This window comes from Sorex fumeus, unplaced genomic scaffold (assembly GCF_029834395.1).
Source record: "Sorex fumeus unplaced genomic scaffold, SorFum_2.1 ptg000061l, whole genome shotgun sequence".
NCBI lineage: Eukaryota > Metazoa > Chordata > Mammalia > Eulipotyphla > Soricidae > Sorex > Sorex fumeus.
The window spans coordinates 3,808,693-3,833,644 of NW_026606118.1; the positions used below are offsets into that span (position 1 = coordinate 3,808,693).

At 58.3% G+C, this 24,952-nt stretch overlaps 1 protein-coding gene across 1 annotated transcript; it reads left to right on the top strand.

Annotated features, from left to right (window-relative positions):
* Positions 1-6,993: 6,993 nt before the first annotated feature.
* Positions 6,994-23,996, top strand: AGPAT4 (1-acylglycerol-3-phosphate O-acyltransferase 4). The gene is made up of 8 exons (XM_056126438.1): positions 6,994-7,286; positions 17,841-18,010; positions 18,491-18,652; positions 19,021-19,174; positions 20,342-20,444; positions 21,374-21,449; positions 22,989-23,187; positions 23,886-23,996. Exons 1-8 carry the CDS (start codon positions 7,109-7,111, stop codon positions 23,975-23,977), a joined length of 1,134 nt encoding a protein of 377 aa, XP_055982413.1. The 5' UTR covers positions 6,994-7,108; the 3' UTR covers positions 23,978-23,996.
* Positions 23,997-24,952: the final 956 nt, after the last annotated feature.

Genomic DNA, 24,952 nt, shown 5'->3' on the forward strand with positions numbered 1-24,952 from the left:
ATCAGCGAGTGACGATCAAGTAGGAAAGAGACAAAGGAAAATCAGTTGAAGGAGTGTTACAACGCTTCCCCCTAAGTGCAGACTCAGATGCCGAGAAGCAGTTCTTCTCCCTGGGTGGCTGGTGGGGTTTTGTTCTAAAATGAGAACTGGACTGTTGACAGACACTGGCTCAGGGGTGTTTGTTTTATTATTGGTAAGAACAGAAACAGCCGCGAGCCCTCCGGGAAATGATTCGGCAGGATTCACCAGGTTTCTTAAAATGTTTGTTCCTTGAACTTAAACAGCTTACCTCTCAATTTATTCTATAGAAGTAACCCAGAATTCAAGGAGGAAATAGCATTTTTCCCTGACTTGTTAATTATTGCACTCTTTTTTTTTTCTTTTTTTTGCTTTTTGGGTCACACCCAGCGATGCACAGGGGTTACTCCTGGCTCTGCACTCAGGAATTACCCCTGGCAGTGCTCAGGAGACTATATGGGATGCTGGGAATTGAACCCGGGTGGGCCGCATGCAAGGCATACGCCCTACCTGCTGTGCTGTTGTTCCAGTCCCTAATTATTGCACTCTTAAATTTTTTTTTTTAAATTGAATCACAGTGAGATACACAGTTACAAAGTTGTTCATGATTGGGTTTCAGTCAGGTAATATTCCAACACCCATCCCTTCACCAGTGTACATTTCCCACTGGGGACGGTTGGTGGTAGGAAATGATTGTACTCTTTTCTGTTGAAAAAAAAAATCCACAGGCCAATGAGGCAGTGAGATGTGTTTGGCAGAGCTGCTGGGCTGTCTCGCTGTGACAGGCAGTTCAAATGGTCTCATTAAAAGTTAAGGAAAGGGCACGCACCATTGATTTTCTGCGAGATCTCAACTGTTTACCAACAAAAATACCCTTTCTCATGGCCTTATTTTGCAAAGGGAAAGGGAAAGAGGCTGCATCCGTACAAAGACAGAAGGAAATGAAATGTCAGCTGCTATTGTAGGTGCGAACGTTTCTACAGAATTTCACAGCGTTTTTATAACGACTGGGGTATTACTGTGAAAGTGGAGGAAATTGCTGTTAAACAAAACCCACGACGGGCTAAGCGGCTTGGCCCGTGAGGACTTGGGGAGGCTCAGCTCGGCACTCTGGTCCTGAGTCCCACGAGAGCCGCTTCCCCAACACCTGAGCCCGACGGGGTTGGCGCCTTCCTCTCCTGTGCTACTGGCCTGTGGCTTCTGCATTCTCTGCCTTGGTGGGGGCAGGGAGGGACCTGCCTCAGGGCCGCTGCAAGGGGACAGAGATTGTTGGGGTCCCCAGCCCTGCGCTTACGGTGAAAGGGAGAAGCGAGGGTGTCTCCGTGCCAGTGATCATGTTTGTATCTTGTTTTTGACATGTTAGAGTGATTACAGAGATTCTCTTTGGCCATCTCGAGATGACATTTGGACCAAGGGTTTCTTGAGAATCTCTAGAAGGGCTGAAGCGATAGCACAGCGGTAGGGTGTTTGCCTTGCGCGCAGCCAGCCCAGCCAAGCCGGGTTCGATTCCTCCGGCCCTCTCGGAGAGCCCGGCAAGCTACCAAGAGTATCTCACCCGCATGGCAGAGCCTGGCAAGCTACCCATGACGTATTGGATATGCCAAACACGGTAATAACAAGTCTCACGATGGAGACGGTTACTGGGCCCGCTCGAGCAAATTGATGAACAACGGGAGGACAGTGCAACAGTGCAGTGCTCTAGGAAGGGCGGAGGGCATGCTTTCCTGGAAAGACTGCTGTACTTTGTTGGGTGTGCCCCAGCCAGGGAGAGCTTGGCGTTGCGGGGGGGGGGGGGGGTTCTGACAGGCCCCCATTTCCTCAGTCTAAGGCGTTGGTAGCAGGGAAGCTATCGAAGCGGCCGGAAGGGGAGTGCAGGGGGTCGGCCAGTTGCCCAGTATGTGACCATTTTGTCTGACCCTAATTGATCCCCGATGTTACATATGATCTCCCTGAGCACTGCCAGGGTTCGCTCCAGAGCACAGAGCCAGCAATGGCCCCCAGGCACCTCCAGTTGCGACCCTAATTCCCCCTGCCACTCCGGAAAATAAAGTGATTGCTATAAGCACAGCCCAGTGAGTTTGGAGTTTAACGGAGACCCCCTTGGAGGACAGAGTGCTGATGAATGAGTGATGTGCTCGTGGGTTAGCAGATGCTTGCATGGGCCAGGCCACCCCCTGCCATGCTAGAGAGCGCCCCCCCAAGCCCCGCTTTCCGCCAGCAGCCTCAGTTCCCTCGGGACCCCGGCCATGTTTCACTGCTGCTGTTTTTAGGGAAGCGTTTCTAGGAACTGCCAGCGGCAGCTTGGCGTGTCTGAGCACTCTGCCTCCGCCGCTCAGATCCATCTGGGAGCGCGGGCTTCAGGGGGGTGCTCAGGGGCTGCCTTCGGGCTCCATCAATGATTCATGCCCAGGCCTTTGGGGGCCGCACTCTCTGCCCCCGCCTCTTCCCGTCCATTACGCCGACACAGCCCGGGAAATGGGCCGCGCGCACTCCGGCCCGCTCTATGGAAATCCAAGAAATGCAAGATTTTAAATCGAGCCTTATTGATCTCCCGTCCTGGTGCTATCCTTAGCAGGAGAGCAGGATTGATGGGGGCGGGGTCTCCGGGCAGTCAAGGGCACGCCGGCGGCAGAGGGACGGGGCCGAGGGGCTGGGGTGTCGCTCCCACACTGAGTGCTCTCCAAGATCCTCACAGGGGAGAGGACTAGGGGGCCCCCCAAGGCTTCCCTCAGGGAGGACTCGGGGCTCCCCCAAGCAGTCATGGGTTGTTCCTGGCAGGGCTTGCAGACCACCGTGGTGCCCGGGACACAGCCCTACCTGCTGTCCTGGTTCCAGGCCCTGGCTCATGTCCTGGCTAGCACTTCTGTGGGATGTGGGTGACCCTGATACTCCCCTGTACCTCGATAGTTCGCAGCTCCTGGAGGTTTCCAGGCCTGATCCTGCAGCTGCAGCAGAGCCCAAGGACACCGGTTTGCTCTCGGAGTGAGTGTAGCCGCCCTCTCGGTGGGGTCCTTGACTAACTCGAGCCTGGGCCAGCTCCTGGGCCCTTTGCTCCTGGGGGTTAGAAGCTTCCAGAGACTCGACATGGTTTTCAGATCTGTCTTCTTGGTGTAGCCTGTGGTGCTCACACACTGGGAACCTTGACTCGCAGGAACCTGGTCAGAGCGCATTTGGCTGGCCGCATTGGGGTTTGCCGTGGGGGGCCTTGGGCCCGGAGGAGGGTCCCGGGTAGGAGGGCCGGCCCACCTGTGGGATGGGGCAGACGGCCATTGAGCCTCGGCTGCTTTTCTCTCCACAGTGCAGCAATCAGAGCCCGGGCGTGGGCCAGCTGTGCATTTGCTGCTTCACTGGGTGTCTTACCTGCCTCTGAGCCTCAGTTTCTTCGTCTGTGAAATGGAGCCAACAGTCCCTTCCACAGGGTGCTTTTGGGGTGGCTCTGGAGCTGGTATAGGCTCGCCTTTGTAGTTGAATCTTGCCCCTCCTGGATGTGTTCAGGAGTGGGGTATGTGGGGGGGCGGATCTCCTGGGTAGGAGGGCACCACACTCATTCATTCCAGCACATCTTTGTCTCCGCGACAGCTGGTCACAGGGCAGCCCCCTGGTCGGTTCCCAGGGGTTGCAGGAAAGGTCTCCTTCAATTTGGTGTTTTCAGAATCCCCAGAACGCCCTCAGACATGAAGAAAGCCGTGGCTTCATTTCCTCCAGGTGCAGCTTTTCAACGTGGCGCCCTAAAGTAGGCCTTGGGCGGGGACAGAGAGATGCTAATGAGAGCCGAGGGAAGGCAGTTGGGGATTTGGGTTGCCATAATGGACATCGCGTACCACACAGGGATATTGGACCAAGGACAGCCCCGTCACATTGTGAAATGGGCCCATTTGATGTAGGTCGCTGCCAAACCACTAACCCATGATGATTTTCTAATTGGGCGATATTCTAGTTAGACACGGTCCCAGACGCCTTTTTATCCAGCCCAGAGCACATTCCCTCCATTTCCTTCGGGGCTGGGGCCGGTGTCAAGGCCAGGAACGCAGACGGGAGGCGTGTTTGCTCGGGGACCCTCTTGGAGAACTTGGCACAGTTGAGGGCACCTAGTGTGGGCCCCCAGGAGCGGACATTACGCCGGAAGCCTGGGATGGCGTCTGGAACCTTTCCTTGTTGGAGTGTTCTCAGACCTCAAGGCCAAGAGCATCCATCCCGGAGTCCCGTTCACCAGCTCACCCCTCCAGAGTGTGCTGGGTGCTCCTGCTCCCCTGCAATGCTCCTGGCGTTTTCCTCTCCCGGACTGTTGTTGGTGCGTGATCCTGGAGTGTGCCCCGGGTCAGTTTCTTGCCGAGCGTGAAGACTCTCGGGCTCCAGTGAACTGCGTGCATGTGTCCATGTAGTACATGCATGTGCATATATGTTAGGGCAGCTATATGCATGCACAAAGCCTGCACCTGAGCATGTGAAAGGAACTCTTTCAGCAAGACTGCCAGCCTCTCTCTGTGCGTGGGCGTTTCCGTTTCCTGTGTATGTGTTTACTGGTATATTCTGTCATTTACTTAAACAGTACTAGGGAAATTGCTCCGTTTGGCTGCAGACTAGTGCAGTGAGACCTTGTCCACACATTGGGGTGCGTGTCCCCCCGGGCCCCTGGAGTTTTCCCTCCTGTCAGAAATGAAGGCCCTGGCTCTGCTGTGGGGTCAGGAATATGCAGCGGGGAGGGCGGCGGCCTTGCAGGCGGCAGACCCAGGCTCAGTCCCCGACATCCCATGTGGTCTCCTAAGCATGGCCAGGGGTAGTTCCTGATGTAGAGCCAGGAGTGACCCCTACGCATTTCTGGGTGTGGTCCCCCAAATATGCAGAGAATATTCACAGAATGACCTGTCTTTTGAGTAGTGGCTGATTTTCCAGACTGGATGGATGGAATTGCCTGGTTCTGGCCTCCCATTACATGGCCTTGTTGGGGCTGAGCTCCGAGTGCCCCGACCTCCGCTCTCCTGAGGGGCTGGCACTGGCATCTGTGGGCCCTGAGGGGCCCTCGAGACCCCAAAACACAGCTGGAGGGGCCCAGGAAGCAGCATGTGATGTGTGTGTGAGGGGTTTGTTGGGGTATCTGTGAGTTGGTTTGCCTGTGAGCTGGGGTGTGTGTTGGGGTGTGTGTTGGGTGTCTGTTGGGGTATTTGTGAGTTGGGTGTTTGTGTTTGGGTGTCTGAGTTAGTTTTTTTTGTTGTTAGGGTGTCTGTGTTGGTGTGTTTATTGGTGTGTGTGAGTTGGTGTCTGTCGATGTGTCTTGTTGGGGTGTCTGGGGTATCTATGTTGGGGTGTCTGCTGGGGTAGTGTCTGTTGGGGTGGGTGCCTGTGAGTTGGGGTGTCTTGGTGCCTGTTGGAGTGTGTTGGGGTGCATCTGGCGTGTCCTGGTAGTGTCTGCACTGGGGTGTCTGAGTTGGGGTGTCTCTTGGGGTGTCTGTTGGTAGTTCCCTCGGCTTCCTAGCTGGGTTCTTTGGTTCCCTTTGTCTTGGAATGAAGCTCAAGTCTTCTGCCTCCACTAGATCATTCTGTGTCTTAAAGTTTTCTTTCAAATATATCGATATGCTCGAGCGGGCCCAGTAACGTCTCCATCATGAGACTTTGTTGTTACTGTGTTTGGCATATCGAATACGTCACAGGGAGCTTGCCAGGCTCTGCCGTGCGGGCGAGATACTCTCGGTAGCTTGCCGGGCTCTCCGAGAGGGGCGGAGGAATCGAACTCGGGTTGGCCATGTTGGCCGCTTGCAAGGCAGACGCCCTACCTGCTGTGCTATCGCTCCAGCCTTCAAATATATATATATAAATTTAAATTTCAGGTTCTGTGGGTTACGGCACGGTTAATGGTAGGGGTCCATGCATGATGCTGCATTCTCTGCACCACACCTTCCACCCCCCCTCCACCGGAATGACCAGTGTCACAGTGTCCCCTCCCATTCCCACCCCTCCTCTGTGGGAAGCTGCATAGTACTTCAGATTCAGGCTCAGCTTCTGCTGCATTTGGGGAGTTGTTAGGCCCCCTGTTTTGTTTCTTTGTATCCTACTTTGAGAAATGGGGGTGGGGAGGGGGAGGGAGGGAGGGAGAGAGGGAGATAGAACAGAGAGAGAGAGGGAGAGAGCGGGTCTGCCTCTCCCTCCAAGAACTGTGACCCTGCCAGTCTCGGGCGGGCCCTGGGGAGTGGGGTGCTGCCGTGGAGAAGTGGGGTCCCATGGGGAAAGAGGAACAGTGAACTGAGGGACCCACAGCCACAGCAGCTCCCCGGGGATGCCTCTCATTTCCCAGGAGGAGCAGGCCCCAGAGCCCCCCAGGAATTGAGGAATAGAGGAATAGAGGGGAGTGGGAGCAGAAGGCCCTGGCTTCACTCTGCACCCGTGGGGCGTGAGGCTGGGTGTTCCCCGCGACTGATGTCCCCCCCCAATAATTGCCTCAGAGTCCTGAATCCTGTGAACATTTTCTGTTTCATTTATTTATTTTCTTAATGAGAGTCTGTGGAAGAACCAAAGGTGAGCTGGGGCAGGCTCTTCCAGAAGGCGGTACTGCATTTTCTTGACTTCCTTATTTTTGGCTTTTTGGGGTCACCCCCGGCGGTGCTCAGGGCTCACCGACTCCTGGCGGTGCTGGGGGGACCCCGTGGGTGCCGGGGGTCGAGCCCCGCTCCTTGCTGTGCCTTCCCCTTCGCTCTGGCTCCCAGTCTCGGTTCTTTATTTCTGGGAGTAGAAAGCAGTTCCCGGGGGCGAGTCTCGCGGACGCACAGTGTGTCGGGAGCAGCCCCGCGGCCCCCCAGTGCTCAGTCCGGGTGCTCAGTCCGTGCGCTCAGCCCTGCGCGCCGTGGGCGCCGGTCCCGGGGGGCGTGGCCGCGGCGTGGACACTCTTGGACACTCTGGCCCCGCCGGGCCCATCCAGCCGCGCCTGCTCACGGCCGTGTCGCTCTGTTCCAGGTGTTGCCGGTTCCCCGCTGCACACGCGCCGCGGCCCGCCGGGCTCCGGTCCGGTCCGATCCGCTGGACACGCGCCTCCGCCGGACCCGCCCCGCGGCCGGCGGCTGGACACGCGCCCGGCCGGCTGTTGGGCCGCGCGTGCGCCATGGACCTCGTCGCGCTGCTCAAGTCCCAGTTCCTGTGCCACCTGGTCTTCTGTTACGTCTTCATCGTGTCGGGGCTCATCATCAACGCGCTGCAGTTCCTCACCCTCCCGCTCTGGCCGCTGGACAAGCAGCTCTTCCGCAAGATCAACTGTCGCCTGTCCTACTGCATCTCCAGCCGTAAGCGACCGGCCGCTGGCCCCTGCCCAGGCGAACGGGGCGGGCCCGCAGCTGGCTGGGTGCGAGCACCCTCGGGGGCGGACTGGGCCCAGGTGTCCACGTCTGCCCTAACTAAGGCCCGGTCCCTGCACGTAGAGAGATGCTAGCTAGCATTTGCCTGTAGGTAGTATGCGAACACGGCAGGTACTGGCATTCATCTGCAAATTGTATAGGGACACAGTGTATAGTGTCCATCATACACCGCAAGACCCGGATCCCTGCACGTGTAACAGATGCTAGCATTTATCTGTGATTATATAGGATCAATGTATACATCCGCCTTAAGGCCCGGATCCCTGCACATATAATGGATGCTAGCATTTATCTGTGAATATATAGGAACAAAATGGATGGTGTCTTACATCCGCCGTAAGATCTGGATCCCTGCACGTATAATAGATGCTAGCCTTTATTTGTAAATATATAGGAACAAATTATAGTGTCTTACATCTACCATAAGACCCGATCCCTGCACATATAATAAGTGCTAGCATTTATCTGTAAATATGTAGGAACACAATATATAGTGTCTTACATCCCTCCATAAGACCTCGATCCCTTCTTATATAATAGATCCTAGCATTTATCTGTAAGTACTATATGAACACAATAAGGTAAAAGGTAAAGGCCCTCCCGTTGATCGTCGATTTGCTCGAGCGGGCCCAGTAACGTCTCCATTGGAGACTTTGTTGTTACTGTGTCTGGCATATCCAATACTCTCGGTAGCTTGCCGGGCTCTCCGAGAGGGGCGGAGGAATCGAACTCGGGTCGGCCATGTTGGCCGCTTGTAAGGCGAACGCCCTACCGCTGTGATATCGCTCCGCAGATATATGAGCATTTATCTGTAAATATATAAACAGAATATGTCTTTTTTTTAATTAGTGAAACCATGAGGTACAGTTGTAGACTTACACATTTTTGTGCTTGGATTTCAACTGTACAATGATCAAATACCCATCCCTCCACCGGTGCCCATCCTCCACCACCACGGATCCCAGTATCCCTCCCACCCCCATCCCCCCCATCCCTCCCTGCCTCTGTGGCAGGGCATTCCCTTTTGTTCTCTCTCTCCTTTTGGGTGTTGTGGTCTGCAAAAGAGGCATTGAGTGGCAATCATGTTTGGTCTATAGTCTACTCTCAGCAAGCATCTCCCATCCTGGCAGGATCCTCCAAACACCCTTTATTTGGTGCTCCCTTCTCTATCTGAGCTGCCCTTTCCCTTAGAATGCCCGGCTGGCCTTTAAGCCATAGAGTAATTCTCCTGGTACTGATCTCGGCTATTCTTGGGTAATAATCTCCTATTTTGTTACTTTATGTCCCCCAGATGAATGCAATCCTTCTATGTCTGTCCCTCTCTTTCTGACTCATTTCGCTTAGCATGATACTTTCCATGTAGTACCACTTGTATGTAAATTTCATGACTTCATCTTTTCATACAGCTACATAGTACTCCATTGTGTAGATGTGTCAAAATTTCTTTAACCAGTCATTTGTTCTTGGGCACTCAGGTTTTTTCCAGACAGAATATATGTCTTATATCCGCCATAAGACCCAGATCCCTGCATATATAATAACATTTATCTGTAAATAGCATATGAACACAATATATTGGCATTTATCTGTAAATAGTCTATAAACAATATATACTGTCTTACATATACCTTAAGACCAGGATGCCTGCATATATAATAGCATTTTTCTGTAAATAGCATATGAACACTATATATACTAGCATTTATCTGTAAATGGTATATGAACATTATATACGTTTATGTAAAACACTGTAATCACCCCAGACAGAAGTTCCTGCCCTCTTACCCTATCAGAAATAGCACCAGACTTGCCTGCCAGTTCTGAGTTGATAAAATAAATCATGATCAAGGATTTTCCTTTCCATTTTTTTCTCTCACAAGTCAGTTTTTTAAAGTTTAAAACATAAATGGAATAATCTGTAATAATTTGTAATAATCTACTCAGATAACTAGCATGGTTATCCGAGGTCTTATGGAGGATATAAGAGATTATGTATTGCATTTCTATGTATTTACAGATAAATTCTAGCATCTATTGTACATGCAGGGACCTGGGTCTTATGGTGGATGTAAGACACTATATATGTCTATATATATATATATATCTTTCACATCCACTATAAGATCCAGATCCATGCCTATATAACAGATACTAGCCTTTATCATAAACAGTATATGGAACATGGAATATAGATCCCAGCATAATAAGTCGAGGTTCTTGGTATATATTTAAAAGTAATAGCAGGTAGTATAGATAATATATGTAGTATAGAATATATGTGTTAGATGCCGGCTTATGAGGTCCACATCTATACTAGGGTGAATCTATAAATAGCACAGGAAATGTATCAGACTCAGCCACTTAGCTCAGATCCTTGCATATCTAAGATGTAAGAGCCAGAATTTGAAGATCTAGATAAACAGTCACATACAGCATATGGTTATTAGGAACCAGCATGTCAGGCCTAGATCCTAGCCTGTCCATGTGTGAATAGCATGTACCCGTAGCACAGTATAATCAGCATGGAGATGGGTATATGTAACAGACATGTGCTCTTTCTGTAAGGAAACGTACATTCCTGTGTCCACCCCATGTGTGGTGATGAATGTGTGTGCAGTGAGTCTGTGTAGACACAATATAGACACTTCTATATGTTCTGGGAGCAAAATAACAATGTACCCTTCTGCTGCTGTCCTTCCTTTTTTTTTTTTTGGCTTTTTGGGTCACACCTGGCGATGCACAGGGGTTACTCCTGGTTCTGCACTCAGGAATTATTCCTGGTGGTGCTCGGGGGACCATATGGGATGCTGGAAATTGAACTTGGGTCGGCCACGTGCAAGGCAAACGCCCTCCCCGCTGTGCTATCACTCCAGCCCCTGTCCTTCCTTCTTTAACTTCCTATCTTGGGACATTGAAGGATTAAGTGCAGTTTGAGAATTCATGCAGAGGTTTCTAGCCGGAGGCCTGTGACCTGCAGGTCAGAGAGATCACCTCTCTGGCCCAATGATGGCAGCCAGAATCAGAAAATGGGCTCATTTCAGCCCGTGGTTTTTTTGGGCTCATTTGTCTAGAGGTGTGTGGATGGATCATGCTAGACTATTTCAGACAGCATCCACTGGGCTGGCCCATGTTTTAGAAAGTAAAGGTGAGGAGGTAAGAGCATGTTGGGGCTGCCCGCAGATGCGTTTGCTCGGAGCTCTCCGCAGAGGGAGTACTGTGCAGTTATGGGTGTGAGTGAGGGTGTGTTTCCCGCGAGCTCGCCCAAATGAGGCCATTAAAACCGTGATCCCAGCTACCTTCCGCCCTGCCCAAGCTCTCAAATTGTTCATGCATGGTCTTTCTTAAACCTTTTAGATGGAGTGACCCGATCTGAATTGGAACCAAAATAGTACTCGCTGCATACAGTTATCCGAGTAGATTATTACAGATTCGCCATTTATGTTTTAAACTTCAAAATACTGATTTGTGAGAGAAAAAACATGGAAAGGAAAATCCTTGTTCATGATTTATCAACTCGAAACTGGCAGGCAAGACTGGTGCTATTTCTGATAGGGTATGAGGGCAGGAACTTCTGTCTGGGCTGATTAGAGTGTTTTACATAAATGTGAAGCTAGGATGACTGTTAGAATCCCAAAGAAAGTATGTGGTTGTGTTTATGCAAAGTGGGCCAGGCACCTGTCTGTCCAACCATGGTAATGTGCGCGTTTGATCCAGCAATGGCTTCTAGGTTGGGTTTTTGTTTTTGTTTTTGGCTGATGTTTGGTCACACCTGGCGATGCTCAGGGGTTACTTCTAGCTCTGCACTCAGGTTACTCCTGACAGTGCTCAGGGGACCATATGGGATGCCGGAGATTGATCTGGGGAAGCTGCTTGTGAGGCAAACGCCTTCCCTGCTGTCCTATTGCTCTGGCCCCAGGCTTCTAGTTTTTTTTTTTTTTGTTTTTTGCTTTTTGGGCCACAGCTGGCGATGCACAGGGGTTACTCCTGGCTCATGCACTCAGGAATTACTCCTGGCGGTGCTCAGGAACCATATGGGATGCTGGGAATCAAACCCAGGTAGGCCACGTGCAAGGCAGCACCCTACCCACTGTGCTATCACTCCAGCCCCCCGGCTTCTAGATTTTAACCAAAGAGAGCAGAGTGGGACAGAGGCAGGAGGAACCCCAGCCTGGAGCTGCTCGTGTAGGGTGCGGATGGTCCAGGGAGGAAACTGGTTATCTGAGAGTTTCCCTAGAGCCTTTTACATGCCAGCAGTAGGTCTGATGAAAACGGGAAGGAACCTGACTTTTAGGGCAGCAGCCTCTGTCCTTAGGGGGTGGCCTGTGCTTAGAAGGGTCCCGACCCTGCCAGTTTGCACACCATGCATGTTTGCCCTTTCCTGCCTGGCACCCGGATTCCAGCAAGTGCTGAGGAACCGGCTTCTCGTGCGCTGCCCTGCCAGGGAAGCCTGAGAGCCTGCTTGGGGGTGCAGAGACTAGAAGTGAGGCCAGGCCCCCCGCTTTCCCTGAGGTTGTCTCCCCGCCTCTCTCTCCTGACCCTCCATGTCCGTGGCAGGTAAATTCCGTGTGCGGGCGTGGTACCCTGCTGTTCGAACATCTCTTTGTGACGCCTGGGTGTAACCCCTTCCTCTCTGGGACTCAGCCTCCTGTGCTGTGATGACATTCGCCCATGGCGTGGGGGTCCTTCCTGTGTGGGACGCCTGTCTGCACCTGAGAACGGTCTCTTCTCACTCTGGCGCTTGCTCTCCGGCCTGGAAAGGAGCGATTGGACAGATCGAATACTTTGTGTCCACAGACTGGCCAAGTTGCTGCTCTTCCTTGCTCTAGGGATCGTGAGTAGACGCAGAGGCAGCGGAACGAGAGTCTGGCAATGCCCCCAGAGGCCAGCGTGCAGGCCCGAGTGGAGATTGGCACGGGGCCAGAGTGCAGGGCCGAGCGGAGATTGGCACGGGGGAGGTTCTCCTGATGCAGGAGACGAGGTTGCTTGTATTCCCGCTGCCATTTAGTTTTATCTCTCGCTCTCCAAGTCTTTGCCACGCTTTGGCCACCACTGGAGTGATGCGTCTAAGCCGGGCTGTGCGTCCTGCAGGCGGAGAATCCAGTCAGGGCTTGGGGTCCTCTGCCGGCTTAGGTCCGTGACGCCTGGGGCAGCTGTGTCTGGCTCTAGGCCCGGAGTCCTTCCTGTCCCCAGGATGAGGGGCTGGGCAGCACCCTCAGAGGCCCTTGGGCTCAGGCCAGTGCGCGCCCCGCAGGGCAGGGCCACCTCCCAGCGCCCAGAGGAGCAGTTAGTTTATTTAGAGCAAGCGCTTGCTTCCGAGACCTTTCCGCACGGAGCCTGTTACAGAATTAGCCCTCAGTGCCGACACCTTCCTGTTTATTTAGGGAAAAGAGAAGCCTCGGGACTGTGTGCAGCCCTGCGCGGTGTCACGGCTTGTCGAGGGCGCCTGGCCACTGGACGGGGCGAGGTCTTCAGTGGCCTCGTCACAGAGCACGAGAGAGGCCACTCAGTGAGGCGATGCATGCTGCAGTTGTTTGCTCTGTGTGGGGGCTAGCTGGCCGTCTCGGGGGTTCCTCCCGGCTTCGAGGGCAGTATGGGCCACTGGGGGGCCGAACGCGGGTCCGCTGTCAGCCAGGCGAGTGCCCTCCCGCCGTGCCCTTCTCCGCCCCTGGCTTTGTGTTTTGAGCGTTGACTGCTGCCACCTGCGACGCGTAACTCTTCTTCCTGTTGCAAGGTTGGCAGATGTTGGTTTTGGTCTCGTGGGAGTGTCTTTCCCTCTTCAGAAACGTTCCGTTGGATGGAGTCCCGTTGACTCGTTTTGACCTTCTGGCTTTCCTTTCTCTTGCCCGTGAGTGTCCAGATAGATTCCGAACCCCGAGTTCTTGGAACTTACCCCTGGCCTTTCGGTCTGAGCATGCCAAGCCTCGAGCCCGGGGACCCAGATCCACAGTCAGTGGAGGCTCTTGGGGGTGTGGCACCAGCCAGCCCCCCACCCCGCCTCTTCCCCCTGCACGAGTTTGTTGGGATGCCCTTCCCCCGTTGCCCAGACCTGGATTGAAGTCAGAAGCTGCCCCCTGACTTCCGCTCGGCAGAGTGGCACTTTGGGGTACAGAGGGGACAGCGCAGGGGACGGTGGCTCGGACGCTGCCCCACTGACATACGTGGCTTATAAATAAATGAATGCCCGGCCTGGCACCGTGGGTTTGGCCAGCATTACGTTTCACCTGTGACTTAGGTTACGGCGTCTGAGCCGGGTTAGAAGTTGGACATGGGTGTCTGGTGACTTCTGAACCCATTCTGTGTGGTGTTTGATGGGTGGGCCAGCGTTGCCGTGGGAAAGAACCCCTGGGGGGTGGGTGTTAGTAGCGTGGCGCCCGCCCTACTCCTGCAGAGTCCTCCCTGCGGCTTCCTGCTGTGCTCCCCCAACCCCATTTCTGGTTCCAATGCTCGCCAGTGCACACAGTCATAGTTACTGGTTTTGTTTTGGCACCACACCTGGCAGTACTAGAGCTTACTCCGGGTTTTGTGCTCAGGGGTCGCTCCTGGTGGTGCTTGGGGAATCCAATACAGTTCCAAGGGATCGAATCCGACTTGGCCACGTCTAGGCAAATGCCTGGACTCCTTTGCAGGGTCCCGGCCCTGTAGGCGGGTCAGGCCTTGTGTGAGGGGGCCGTGCCGCGTGCCCGGTGTGAACGGGGTCGTGCCCGCGTGCCCTGTGTGAGGGGCCTTTGCAGGCCAAACAGCCCGGCTGTGGTGCCGTTGGAAGGTGCAGCCTATGCCCGAGGGCGACTCAGATGTGGCTGGTGGCTCTGTGGTGGCCCAGTGGAGCCTCTCTTGATGGGGCGACCACCTTTAGAGTTTGGTTTGGGTCTATGTCCGCCCGGTGGTGCTGCAGGCCTCTCTGGCCATGTGCTGGGAAGAAGGAGGTGAGGAAGGACAGTGCAGTAGCGGGGTGTCACCCCCGGGCCTCCCCACATGCAGGGCTTGGCTTCTTCGTCCTGACCCGCCCGCAGTTAGGGATTTTAGGGTGAAATGCCCAGAAGCCTCCATGAGGCGGGACCCCTCCAACTGGGCTGCACCGGAGCCCGGTGTTGGTGGCACTTGGCTGAGACGAGGGGATGCACACGGCCCCCTGCAGGCAGGTGAGCTGCCCCGAGCGGGACCCTCCCCGGGGGCTGAGGCCCATAGGGCCTAGGACTTCCCCTCCCACCTCCCTCGCCCGCACCCCCAGGGAATCCTCCTTTCTGGAGAATTCTTGGTCTAATTAGTCAGCAGCTAGTCAGCAGTGCAGTTATTTCCTACTTGGCTCTTTTCCTGGTGCAGGAGGGTCCCTTTCCGCCAGGGTTTTACTGCCTTTCCAGCCCTGCAAGCCTTTTTTCTTGGAGTTATTATTGCTTAAGTGAATTTGGATTTGACCTCTGGGGAGGGGAATTGTTACGGGCTTTATGGATCTTGCCTGAAATTCTGTGAGTTGGGGGCGGGGGAACAACCACCCACAGCTTGAATCTACAGATGCCGTTTCGTGTGTGTGTGTGTGTGTGTGTGTGTGTTTGTGTGTGTGTGTGTACAGGCATATGTGTTGCTGCAGTTTGAGAGGGCAGGAGACTGGGCAGGACAGGCGTGTGCACAAGTGTGAGTGCAGGAGTATAGGTGTGTATATGCAGGAGTGTGTGCAGAAGTGTGTTCAGGACTGCGTGTACAGGCATGTGTGTGCAGGACTGCATGTACAGGCATTTGTGTTCTGAACTGCATGTACAGGCATGTGTGTGTCAGGAGTGTGTACAGGCGTGTTTGTGCAGGAGTAAGTGTGTACAGGTGTGTGTGTGTGTGTGTGTGTGTTGGTTAAAGTGTACTGGGCTTCCCAGTGGGGTCAGGGAGATTGTCAAGAACCTCTGGGGGGTGCGTCCCCTCCCCACAGAGCATCTGAACTTGAGGCACTGGCTTTTTTTATTTTTGATTTTTGGTCACACCTGGCGGTGCTCTGGTCAGGGGATGCTGCAGTGTGAGGATGGGACCTGAGGCTTCGTTCCAGCCCTCCTGGAACTGCCCCTTTTCGTACTGCTGTTGTCTTTGTTCCTTTGGAGGGGAGGGCGCTGGGCCCCACCAAAGTCCTCAGGGCTGTGCTCAGGGCTTACTCCTGCCTTTGTGCTCAGGGATCACTTCTGGCATCCCTCGGGGACTATCTGGGATGCCAGGGATGTAACTGGGGTGAGCTGCGTGCAGGACGAGCCTTGCTCCCACCAGAGGAAAGTCGTCTCCCGGTGCCTTCGCATGTCCGTTACGCTGGTGCCGACGCTTCCGTCCCCCTGCCCTGTCTGGTCCCACTCTTGGCTGCCTCTTGAGTCACCTCTGCATCCCACACGCTGCGGCTGACCTTTGCACCTGCAAATATTTGCATGGACAGTCGTTGAAAGATGGCGCCAAAGATTGTGTGCTCCTGGTTGTGTTTGCCCAGCTGTGCTGCTGAGACCAGGTGCCGGGGAGACAGTTGGAACCCAACAAAGGGGGCGCATTAGTGCGCAGTCCAGGGCCCCTTTAAAGCACTTGAGCCCCTGGGGCCTGTGCAGACTCTGATCGATAGCCCGCTGCTCTCTGCAGAAGAGGCAGCAGCTCAGCCCAGGTCCTGCAGCACCTGCAGACCTAGACTCACACGGACACCGATTGGCTACTGCCGAGCGCGGCTCTCTAGGAACCGGCCTCCGGGGCCTTTTTCGGGGACGCCAGAGGCCTCTCTCTCGCCTGGTCCCCTGCTGGGACTCTTGGGCGCTCTCTCATTCTCCCTCCGTTCCTACCTCCCTGCACCCCTGCTGCTTTTGTCATTTTTGGTCACTGCCTCTCTTTCCATTCCCAAATCTGAAACAGGAGAGTGTTTTTTTTGGGGGGGGGTGCAGGGGGGAGTTTGGGTCCCACCTGGCGATGCTCAGGGGTTCCTCCTGGCTCTGCACTCAGGAATTATTCCTGGCGGTACTCAGGTCACCCTATGGGATGCCGGGGATCGAACCCAGGTCAACCGCGTGCGAGGCAAACAAACGCCCTACCCGCTGTGCTACTGCTCCAGACCCAGAAGAGAGTTTTTCATTAAATGAAACTTACCTAGAAGGATGTCAGGAGGGCTGGGTAGGAGGAAAGGAATCATGTTCAAGAGGGACCGAGAGCCAGCCAGGTTAATGGAGCCCCTGAGCCCCCAGACTGTTTGCGGCGTCTGGGCGGTGTTTGATGCCCGCCCATGCCCTCTAGATTTGCAGGACACGTCTCTTCTCTCTCTGTTTTCACGGCCACCTGCGGATTGGCAGGCAGCTTTAATTAGCTTTTGGAGATGGAGGAGCAGTGCCCCTCATCACGAGCTAACGAGCTAAAGGCCTGGGTGCCATTGGGAGAGAAGCCTCCGGGTGTGGGCGAGGGGAGGGAGGGAGGAGGCTTGGCCAAAGGCGGTGGGCGGCTGAGACACGGCTGGGATCCCGGGTGTTCTGGGCCCAGCCGAGGGGGAAGTACTTGGGGCTCGCTGGGTCACCCGCAGGTCCTGCTGTGGTCATAGGCAGGTGAAGACCTTGGAAGGGGGCATGGCGTGACCTTGGCCCACCCTGCGGTGGAGAAGCTGAGAGGCGCGGAGTTCTGGGCCCCCTCTTCCCATGGCTCCTGTCCCTGTCCCCTGGGACCCCAGAGAGCCGAGCCCCCACTCCCGGAGCTGGAGGTTCCTGGTCAACGGAGGGAGGGCAGGCTGGGTGGGCGGCTGGGCAGGCAGCCGGGCGGCATGGCTAGCGGCTCGGGGTCCTGCAGAGCCCTTCACTGGCCCGGCCGCCTTCGTGGGTGCAGAGCCACAGGGCAGGGCGTGGGCCCCGACTGGGTTTGGGTCCCCTTGGGCACAGGCAGGCTTCGGGCAGGGGTGTCCGGCCCTGCAGACCCTCCCACCAGCCGCTGCAGGCCTCAGGGGGCAGTGAGAGTGCTCGCTCCTCAGTGCTCCCGGGCTGGTGGGCTCATGGGCCGCGAGAGGTGACCGGGCACCTGAGGGCCAGGCAGGGCAGAGGGTGCCCTCCCCCGCTCCCGCTCCCCCTCTCTGCCCCTCCTCTCACCTCGCCCCACTTCTCACCCCGCCCTCTCTCGCCCCGTCCCTCTTTTCGCCTCTCCCTCCTCGCCCCGCCCCTCCTCTGACACCTGCCCACCCGTCTCTTCATCCCGTCTGTCCACCTGTCCCTCTGCCCCGTGCCCTGCGGGGCTCCCCGCCAGTGCTCTTACTTGCCTTTGGGAGGGGAAGTTGGGTCTTCAGTGTCCTGTGCTGGCGTGTTCTGAGCGCCCACCTTCGTCACCGCCCAGGCCCCAGGGTGGGCGCGCACGCTGCCTCCCCCTGCCTCCCTGAGCCCGGTGAACTTCCCCTGCACTGCGGCCTGTGGGGGCCCCCCCGTTCCCCTCTCCCTCCCCCTGCTGGTTCCCCACCCCTGGGCCCCTGTGTGGGGCCAGGGCAGTGACCGGCCGACACTGTCCCCACAGAGCTGGTGATGCTGCTTGAGTGGTGGTCGGGCACCCAGTGCGTCATCCACGCCGACCCCCGGGACTTCCCCCACTTCGGCAAGGAGAGCGTCATCGTGGTCCTCAACCACAAGTTCGAGATCGACTTCCTGTGCGGCTGGGCGCTGTCGGAGCACTTCGGGCTGCTGGGGGTGCGTGCGGTCCCCTCCCGCCCCCTCGGAGGGTGGCTCCTGGGGGTCTGGGGTGCAGCAGGCAGAGCCGTGTGGCACCACGGAGCTTGGGGCCCCGAAGCCAGGGTCCAGCTCGACATCCCGGCCGGGAACCCCGCTGGGCCTCACCCACGGCCACGCCACCCCACGGCAGGGCCCAGAGACAGGCCCCGCACCGGACCGGGGTGACGGCCCAGCCAGAGCCTGCGTGGGAAACGGGTGGGTGTCGGCAGGCCCAGCCCAAGTTCCCAGGGCGGCATCGAGTGAGACTGAGACCAGCTCAGTCAGCCTCACACTCGCTAGCTCATCTCCGTCTCATACTCACACTCCATCTCACTCACTCCCTCCCCCTCCCTCTCCTTCCCACGCTCACTCTCTCCCGCTCTGCCTCCAGCACGTCTGCCTGCCGTGAGCGTGGGCGCCTCCTTTCCCCGTGACAGGCGGCCCGTCCCTGTGTTTCAGAGCGCCAAGGTGCTGGCCAAGAAGGAGCTGGCCTACGTGCCCATCATCGGCTGGATGTGGTACTTCACCGAGATGGTCTTCTGCAACCGCAAGTGGGAGCAGGACCGCAGCGCCGTGGCCCAGAGCCTGCTGTGCCTGCGCGACTACCCCGAGACCTTCTTCGTACGTGGCCCCGGACCCCTGTCCCCGGGACCCCCGACTGCCCACATCCCTGCCCACGCCCCTGTCCCCTGGACCCTTGACTGCCCACACCAGTGTCCCCGGGACCCTCGACTGCCCACGTGCCCTGTCCCTGGGAGCCCCCACCTGACCCTGTCCCTGGGACCTCCTGCCCCAGGACCCTTTTCCCTGCTCCCCCCGGACCCCCACTCACGCACTGGCCCCGCCTGCTGTGTCCTTGAGCTGAGCCCTATGGGAAGCCCAGAACCCGGTCACCGGGGGTGGGTGGGGGGCGGTCTCCCCACCTCACACCCGGGGCTCGGGTCCTTGCCGCGGGGTCGGGGTGCGCGGTGACCGGCTTGTCCCCCCAGTTCCTGATCCACTGCGAGGGGACCCGCTTCACGGAGAAGAAGCACCAGGTCAGCATGCAAGTGGCCCGCGCCAAGGGGCTGCCCAGCCTCAAGCACCACCTGCTGCCCCGCACCAAGGGCTTCGCCATGGCCGTGAGGAGCCTGAGAAATGTAGGTGAGGAGACGCGCGGGCCGACCCGGACCCGACCTGGACCCGACCCGACCTGACCCGGACCCTCCCCCCGGGTGGCCTTCTCCACCCTGCCCTCGCATCCGTGCACACGCTTCCTTGTACGGCCCCACGCCTAGCGCTGCCCTCTGCTGCTCAGCGCCGGTACTGCAAGGCCATAGGACGTGTGATCCCGGGCTCAGCTGTCCGGCTTGTGATGTTGTGGTGTTTGGCCTTTAATGCCCACCTGGCAGCACACTCTGCCCCCGACAGAGCCCACCAGGTGCTGCCCCCTACCTAATACTGTGCCGTCACACTGCCCCTCCCCTCAGCTTTCCTCCCCCAGCCCATTCCACAGTGAACAGGCCTGTCCCGGGCCCCTCACCAGGGCTGCCTGAACCTGCTGTCCCCTGGGGCCCCATCCTCGTCCTCTCTCCTTGAGCCTGGAGACACTCGGGGGTGTCCTCCAGCGGCCCCCGCCCCAGGCTCTGTGGGACCCTTCCCCCACCCTGGAGCGGCCGCATTCAGGTGCCTGTTGGGAGGTCGGGAAGGGTCTGGCCGAGTGGTGCTGTGGGCACCCCATTATAACCCCCCCCCCCAGCTGTCTTTGGGTGCGGAAACGCCTGGAAACGCTCCTGGGGGTGCCTAGTAGCAGGGCGGGGAAGTGGCTGGGCAGGGGGAGGGTCTGACCCAGGACAGGGCAGGGGTGAGGTGTGGAGGGGGAGGGCTGGCCCTGGCTGTTCACCCTGTAAGGGTGGGGTGTGGAGGAGGTCTGCTGTGTTCTCAGTGGTGCTGCATGTCCCTCTGCACCTGTGTAGCTGCCCTGGGCAGAGCTGTACCGGGCACTGCTTCTGGCCCCATCTCCTGCCCCCGTGACAGTTCGGGACCAGGCCCCGGGCAGCTGCCCCAAGTGTCCTGTCCATGTCCTGAGCTCTTCTCAGGCAGCGCCGGGGCCGGACAGCAGCTCTCGCCTCCTCAGCCTGCTGTTGCCCGGCTGGCTGGGCGGGGCGGGGGTGGGCGGGTGCAGGGGGGGCGCGTCCCTCAGCTCCCACGGGGAGGAGGCAGCAGCAGGGCTGTGCATGGGGAGAAGCGAGGGTGCCGAGAGCCGGCCAGGGCGGCGCCGGCCGTGGACGCACCCGCTATATGCTGCTCTGTGTCTGTTTATCTTTGTAGTTTCAGCTGTATATGACTGTACACTCAATTTCAGAGATAACGAAAACCCAACGCTCCTGGGAGTTCTCAACGGGAAGAAATACCATGCGGACATGTATGTCAGGTACGGCCTCTGCCCGCGGCCTCCTGCCTGCCTCTGGGTCCGGCCCGGCTTCTGGTCATGTCAGGGCAGGAGAGGCCACTTCCGTCCACCGGGGGTCCCGAACCCCCTTCCAGGCAGCCCCATTCCCATCCCCCTCCCCACATTCCCCTGCACGCCCCCTTCCCGCACCCCCTTCCCAGACCCACTTTCCCTTCCCGTCTTCCGCGGTCCCTTTCCTCATGCCCGAGCTCCCTTTAAGTGTTGAGGTCTTCCCTGCAAGTCTGAGCAAATGCAGGAATTCGGGGGCAGCCCAGGGGTGGTGGGGGTGCCTGTGTGCCCCCTTTCTGGTCTCTGTTGGGCATGGCTATGCCCTGTTCCCACTCTGCCTCAGTGCACGGTGCCAAGGAAGTTTCTAGAAGCCTTTGATCCCAGCACAGAAAGTGAGCTGGCCTCCGGCCATGGGACATAGTGGGGGGGGGGGTGGGGGGGGGGGACATGTACTCAGAGGCACCCGGGGGGACAAGCCACTCAGGGTGCACCACGGCCCCAAGTGATGCTGAAATTGTGCTCCGTGCTGGGCTGGTGGGTGCCCCTGGGAAGGGATGAGTGTGGTTCTCCTCAGGGCACCCGGGGCTGGTGGAAATCAGGGTGCTAGACACAGAAGTGTCCACGGATAGGTGGGCGTAAGTGAGCACCCGGGATCACAGGCCTGAGAAGGGGGCGGGGTCTGGGGCACCCTCCGCACAGGCTGGGCCCTGGGCCCACAGATCCCCAGACACCCCACCTGGGAGCAGGTGTCCTGAGCCTGTGGGAGGGCCCTCTTTCTTGTCCAAGTCCCACTGCTTGCCCCATGGCCTCTGCACATGGACCTGCCTCGGGGAAACTGAGGCAGCTCTGGGTGGGAGGGAGGCAGGGGTCCCGCCCGCCCACTCGTGGCCTCTGCCCCGCAGGCGGATCCCCCTAGAGGAAGTCCCGGAAGCCGAGGACGCGTGTTCGGCCTGGGTGCACAAGCTGTACCAGGAGAAGGTCAGTGCCGGCAGAAGTGGGGGCGGACCATGCGGACACTTTCCTGACCCCCTCAGAATGGGCCCCGCCTGCCCAGGGTCTCTGGCTGCTGTGGGCGGGTGGGCCACGCACGCTCACCCAGAGCCTGTCTGGCGGGGGCTGGAGTCCCACCCGAGGGCCCAGCCCGGGGGCACCCTCGCCTCAGTCCACTTGGATTCCCCTGGATCGAGGGCCCAGCTGTGGAGCAGGATGGCCACGCCTGCCCGCAGGGTCCACGCAGCTGCTCAGCAGAACTGTGCTCTCTCCCTCCCCGGCCTGTGCATGGGTCATGTGCTCTGGCGCCAGCCGCATGGCTTTGTTCGTCCGGCTCCTTCCAGTACTCGGTGATGCGTAAGCTTACACGAGTACATGCACAGGCTCCGGCAGTACTCAGGGCATTCAGTGTAGTACTCGTGCTCAGAAAAACGAGCTAGGGCTCACACTCATGGCTCATGGCACGCTCATGCTTGTGCAGCACTCATGTTGAGTATCTCATTCATGCTCACGGTCATGCTTGTCCTGACGTGCTGTGCTCATACTCTGCAGTACTCATATTAATATATGACACTCGTCCTAACTGCCGTGCTCATACTCTGCATTACTCCTGTTCATACTCTGATGCTACTGTGCTCATACCTGGCTCCCGCTCGCACTTGGCTGATACTTGCACTAATACGCACGCCCACACCCATGCTGTGTCCACACTGTGCTTGCACTCACACTGAGCCCTTGGGTACACTGGTCACGCTGTGATGTCACTGAAGGCCCGGGATGCCCAGCCGAGAGCATGGCTGCCCTGCGCCCACCGCCAGTCCCAGCCGGTCCCCGGGCGGGCAGGTCTCCGCACTTCCATTTCTGGACTGACCAGGGAAAGACTCCGGCGAGCAGGTCTGCACCGTGAGCCCCAGAAAGCTTGCGCCTCTTCCCTGGCTGGGGCGAAGGGATCACGGTGGGCGAGCAGGTCTTTCTGCAGCCGCAGCTGGCCAAGCCTCAGGGCCCGCGCTGAGTGTCCAGGCCCCTAAGCCAAGAAGGCTTCTGAAAACAAGTGCAAACGCGCCTGTCCGGGTGGTGGGGCCTGGCCTGTGTCCTGATGGGGGACCGGATCTCAGCCCTTCCACCGTCACGTGAGGCTTAGGATTTCAGCATGGGAATGGGAGCACCGAGACTGAGCGGTCTGAGACAAAGTGGAGATCATCGGGGGCAGGCACTGTCGGCCGCGCTTGGGGTGTGTGCATGTGTGAATGGTTGTGTGCCTGTGTATGTAGATGGCTGTGCCTGTGTGTGTGCATGCACATGTCGGCTGTGTCTGTGTGTTCATGTGCCTGTGTGTGCACATGTGAACTGTCGTGTGCATGTGTGTATATGGATGGAAGACTCTGTGTGTGTGTGTGTGTGTGTGTGTGTGTGTGTGTGTGTGTGTGCACTCATGAGGAGCCCGAGATGGTGGCGTGCACCTGATGGGGCCTGACTGGGTCGTGGCGGGGATGGATGGCCGGAGGCTCAGGACAGCTGTGTCTCCAGGACGCCTTCCAGGAGGAGTACTCGCGGACGGGCACGTTCCCCGGGACGCCGCTGGTCACCGCCCGCCGGCCCTGGGCGCTCCTCAACTGGCTCTTCTGGGCCTGCCTGCTGCTCTACCCCTTCCTCCGCTTCCTGCTCAGCCTGGCCCGCAGCGGCTCCTCCCTGACGCTGGCCAGCTGCATCCTCGTCCTCTTCGCGGGTACGTGCAGCCCGGGCGCAGCCTGTGGGAGGGCCCTGAGTGCCCCTGGCCGGACGTCAGAGGCGCCCCTGAGGCCCCGACAGCAGCCGGCCTGTGGGTCCCCGGGACGGGAGTTGGGGGCTGGACGGTCACTAACGCCGAGCCCGCTGCCCAGCCGACCTGTTTTGTGCTCAGGGACAGTTGTGTTTCCTGCAGGCAGATGAGGTCTTAAGGGTCTGCGTGCATGAAGGACCCCTCTGGGTCCCTCTGGAGTGTCCCTGGCCCCCAGGCCTGGGCCTGTGCTCTGCATGCTGGACCCAGGCCCCGGCCTGGGGATTCCTGTGGGGTACTGGGGCGGCCCTGCCCAGCACGCCCCGGGATAGGATCCCCATGAGTGTCCCCCCGAGCGGCCTCAGCCCAGGAGCCTGCCCACCTCCAGTGGTCAGTGCCCTGGTCAGTTAAGACAGGACACTGTTCTGGGCAGACCATCTGGGGACTGAACCACTCACACCCTCAGTGGCGAGAACACGTCTGGAAAGCACGTCCCGTGGGGGGTGCCTGGGAGCAGCCCTGGCCAGGGCCCGCAGGAGGGGGTGGGTGGGGGTGGGCCGACAGAGGCTCTGCAGGCCCCCCCAGCACCCAGCTCAGGATAGCAGGAGCCCCAGGGACACCAGCCTCGCTCCGGCCGTGCCGCGCCCTAACCTGCCCTGTCCCCGCAGCGTCCGTGGGCGTGCGATGGATGATCAGCGTGACGGAGATAGACAAGGGCTCGGCCTATGGCAACATGGATAGCAAGAGGCACAGCGACTGAGGCGGATGCAGCCGGTGCCTCTTCCCCGAGCGCGTGGGGCTCCCCTCCTGCTCTGTGGCGTGTGCCAGTGTGGGGGCCCCGCAGGGGAGGCCAGACAGGCCCGGGCGGGGGGGGCCCGAGGGTGCGCCTGGGCCCTGCGCGTCCGCCCCGGGGAGGGAGCAGCGGGGGGGCGGGGGGTACGTGCTCTCCGCCCTCCATGCCGAGTCCTGGTCACCCCGTGCCCAGATGGAACGATGGTGCTTTGGAAAGACTAGATCCCACCTCCAGCCCCTGTGCCTGTGTCTGACTCTGCGTCCTGCCTTCCGCTCGGCTGGGGGGAGCACGCCACGGGGGCAGGGGTCCCTGCACACGCCCACAGAGGCCACATTCCTGCCCGTGTGGGACCCCCCACTGCTTACAACCCCTGGACAGTGGCTGCAGGGACGGGGACAGGGAGAGGCCCGGCGCACGTTTGGGGGGTACTGGGCATGGCAGGGAACCTGACAGGGCAGTCGTGGTCCACTTCCGGCTAGCCTCTGCTTCATTTTCCCCGCAGGAGATGGACTCACAGACCCCCAGGTGGTGCTGGGGTACAGGGGGGCTGGCTAGCGCAGTGGGTTGGTCTTGCCTTGCATGTGGCTGACCTAGGTTTGATCCCCAGCACCACATATGCCCCCTGAGCACTGTATGTGTGTGTGCGCCCCCCTCCCCCGATACAAACAGGCTCTAGAGGCCCTGAGAAACTCAAAGGGCCGAGCACAGACTGTATGGGAACCCCAGGATTGCTCCCCGGTACCTCCGGAGAGACCCGAGCACCACCAGGAGTGGCCTAGAATCCAAGAGAAAAGGGCCACTGGGGCCAGCACCCTCAGGGCGAGCAGGCCTGGGCCATCCTTGGGCCAGGGCCGAGTGTGACAGGCCGAGGTGCTGCTGGTGACCGCCGGCTGGCAGCTCACATGCCCCTGGGGCTGAGGCAGGGGTGTGGGGCACGGGGAG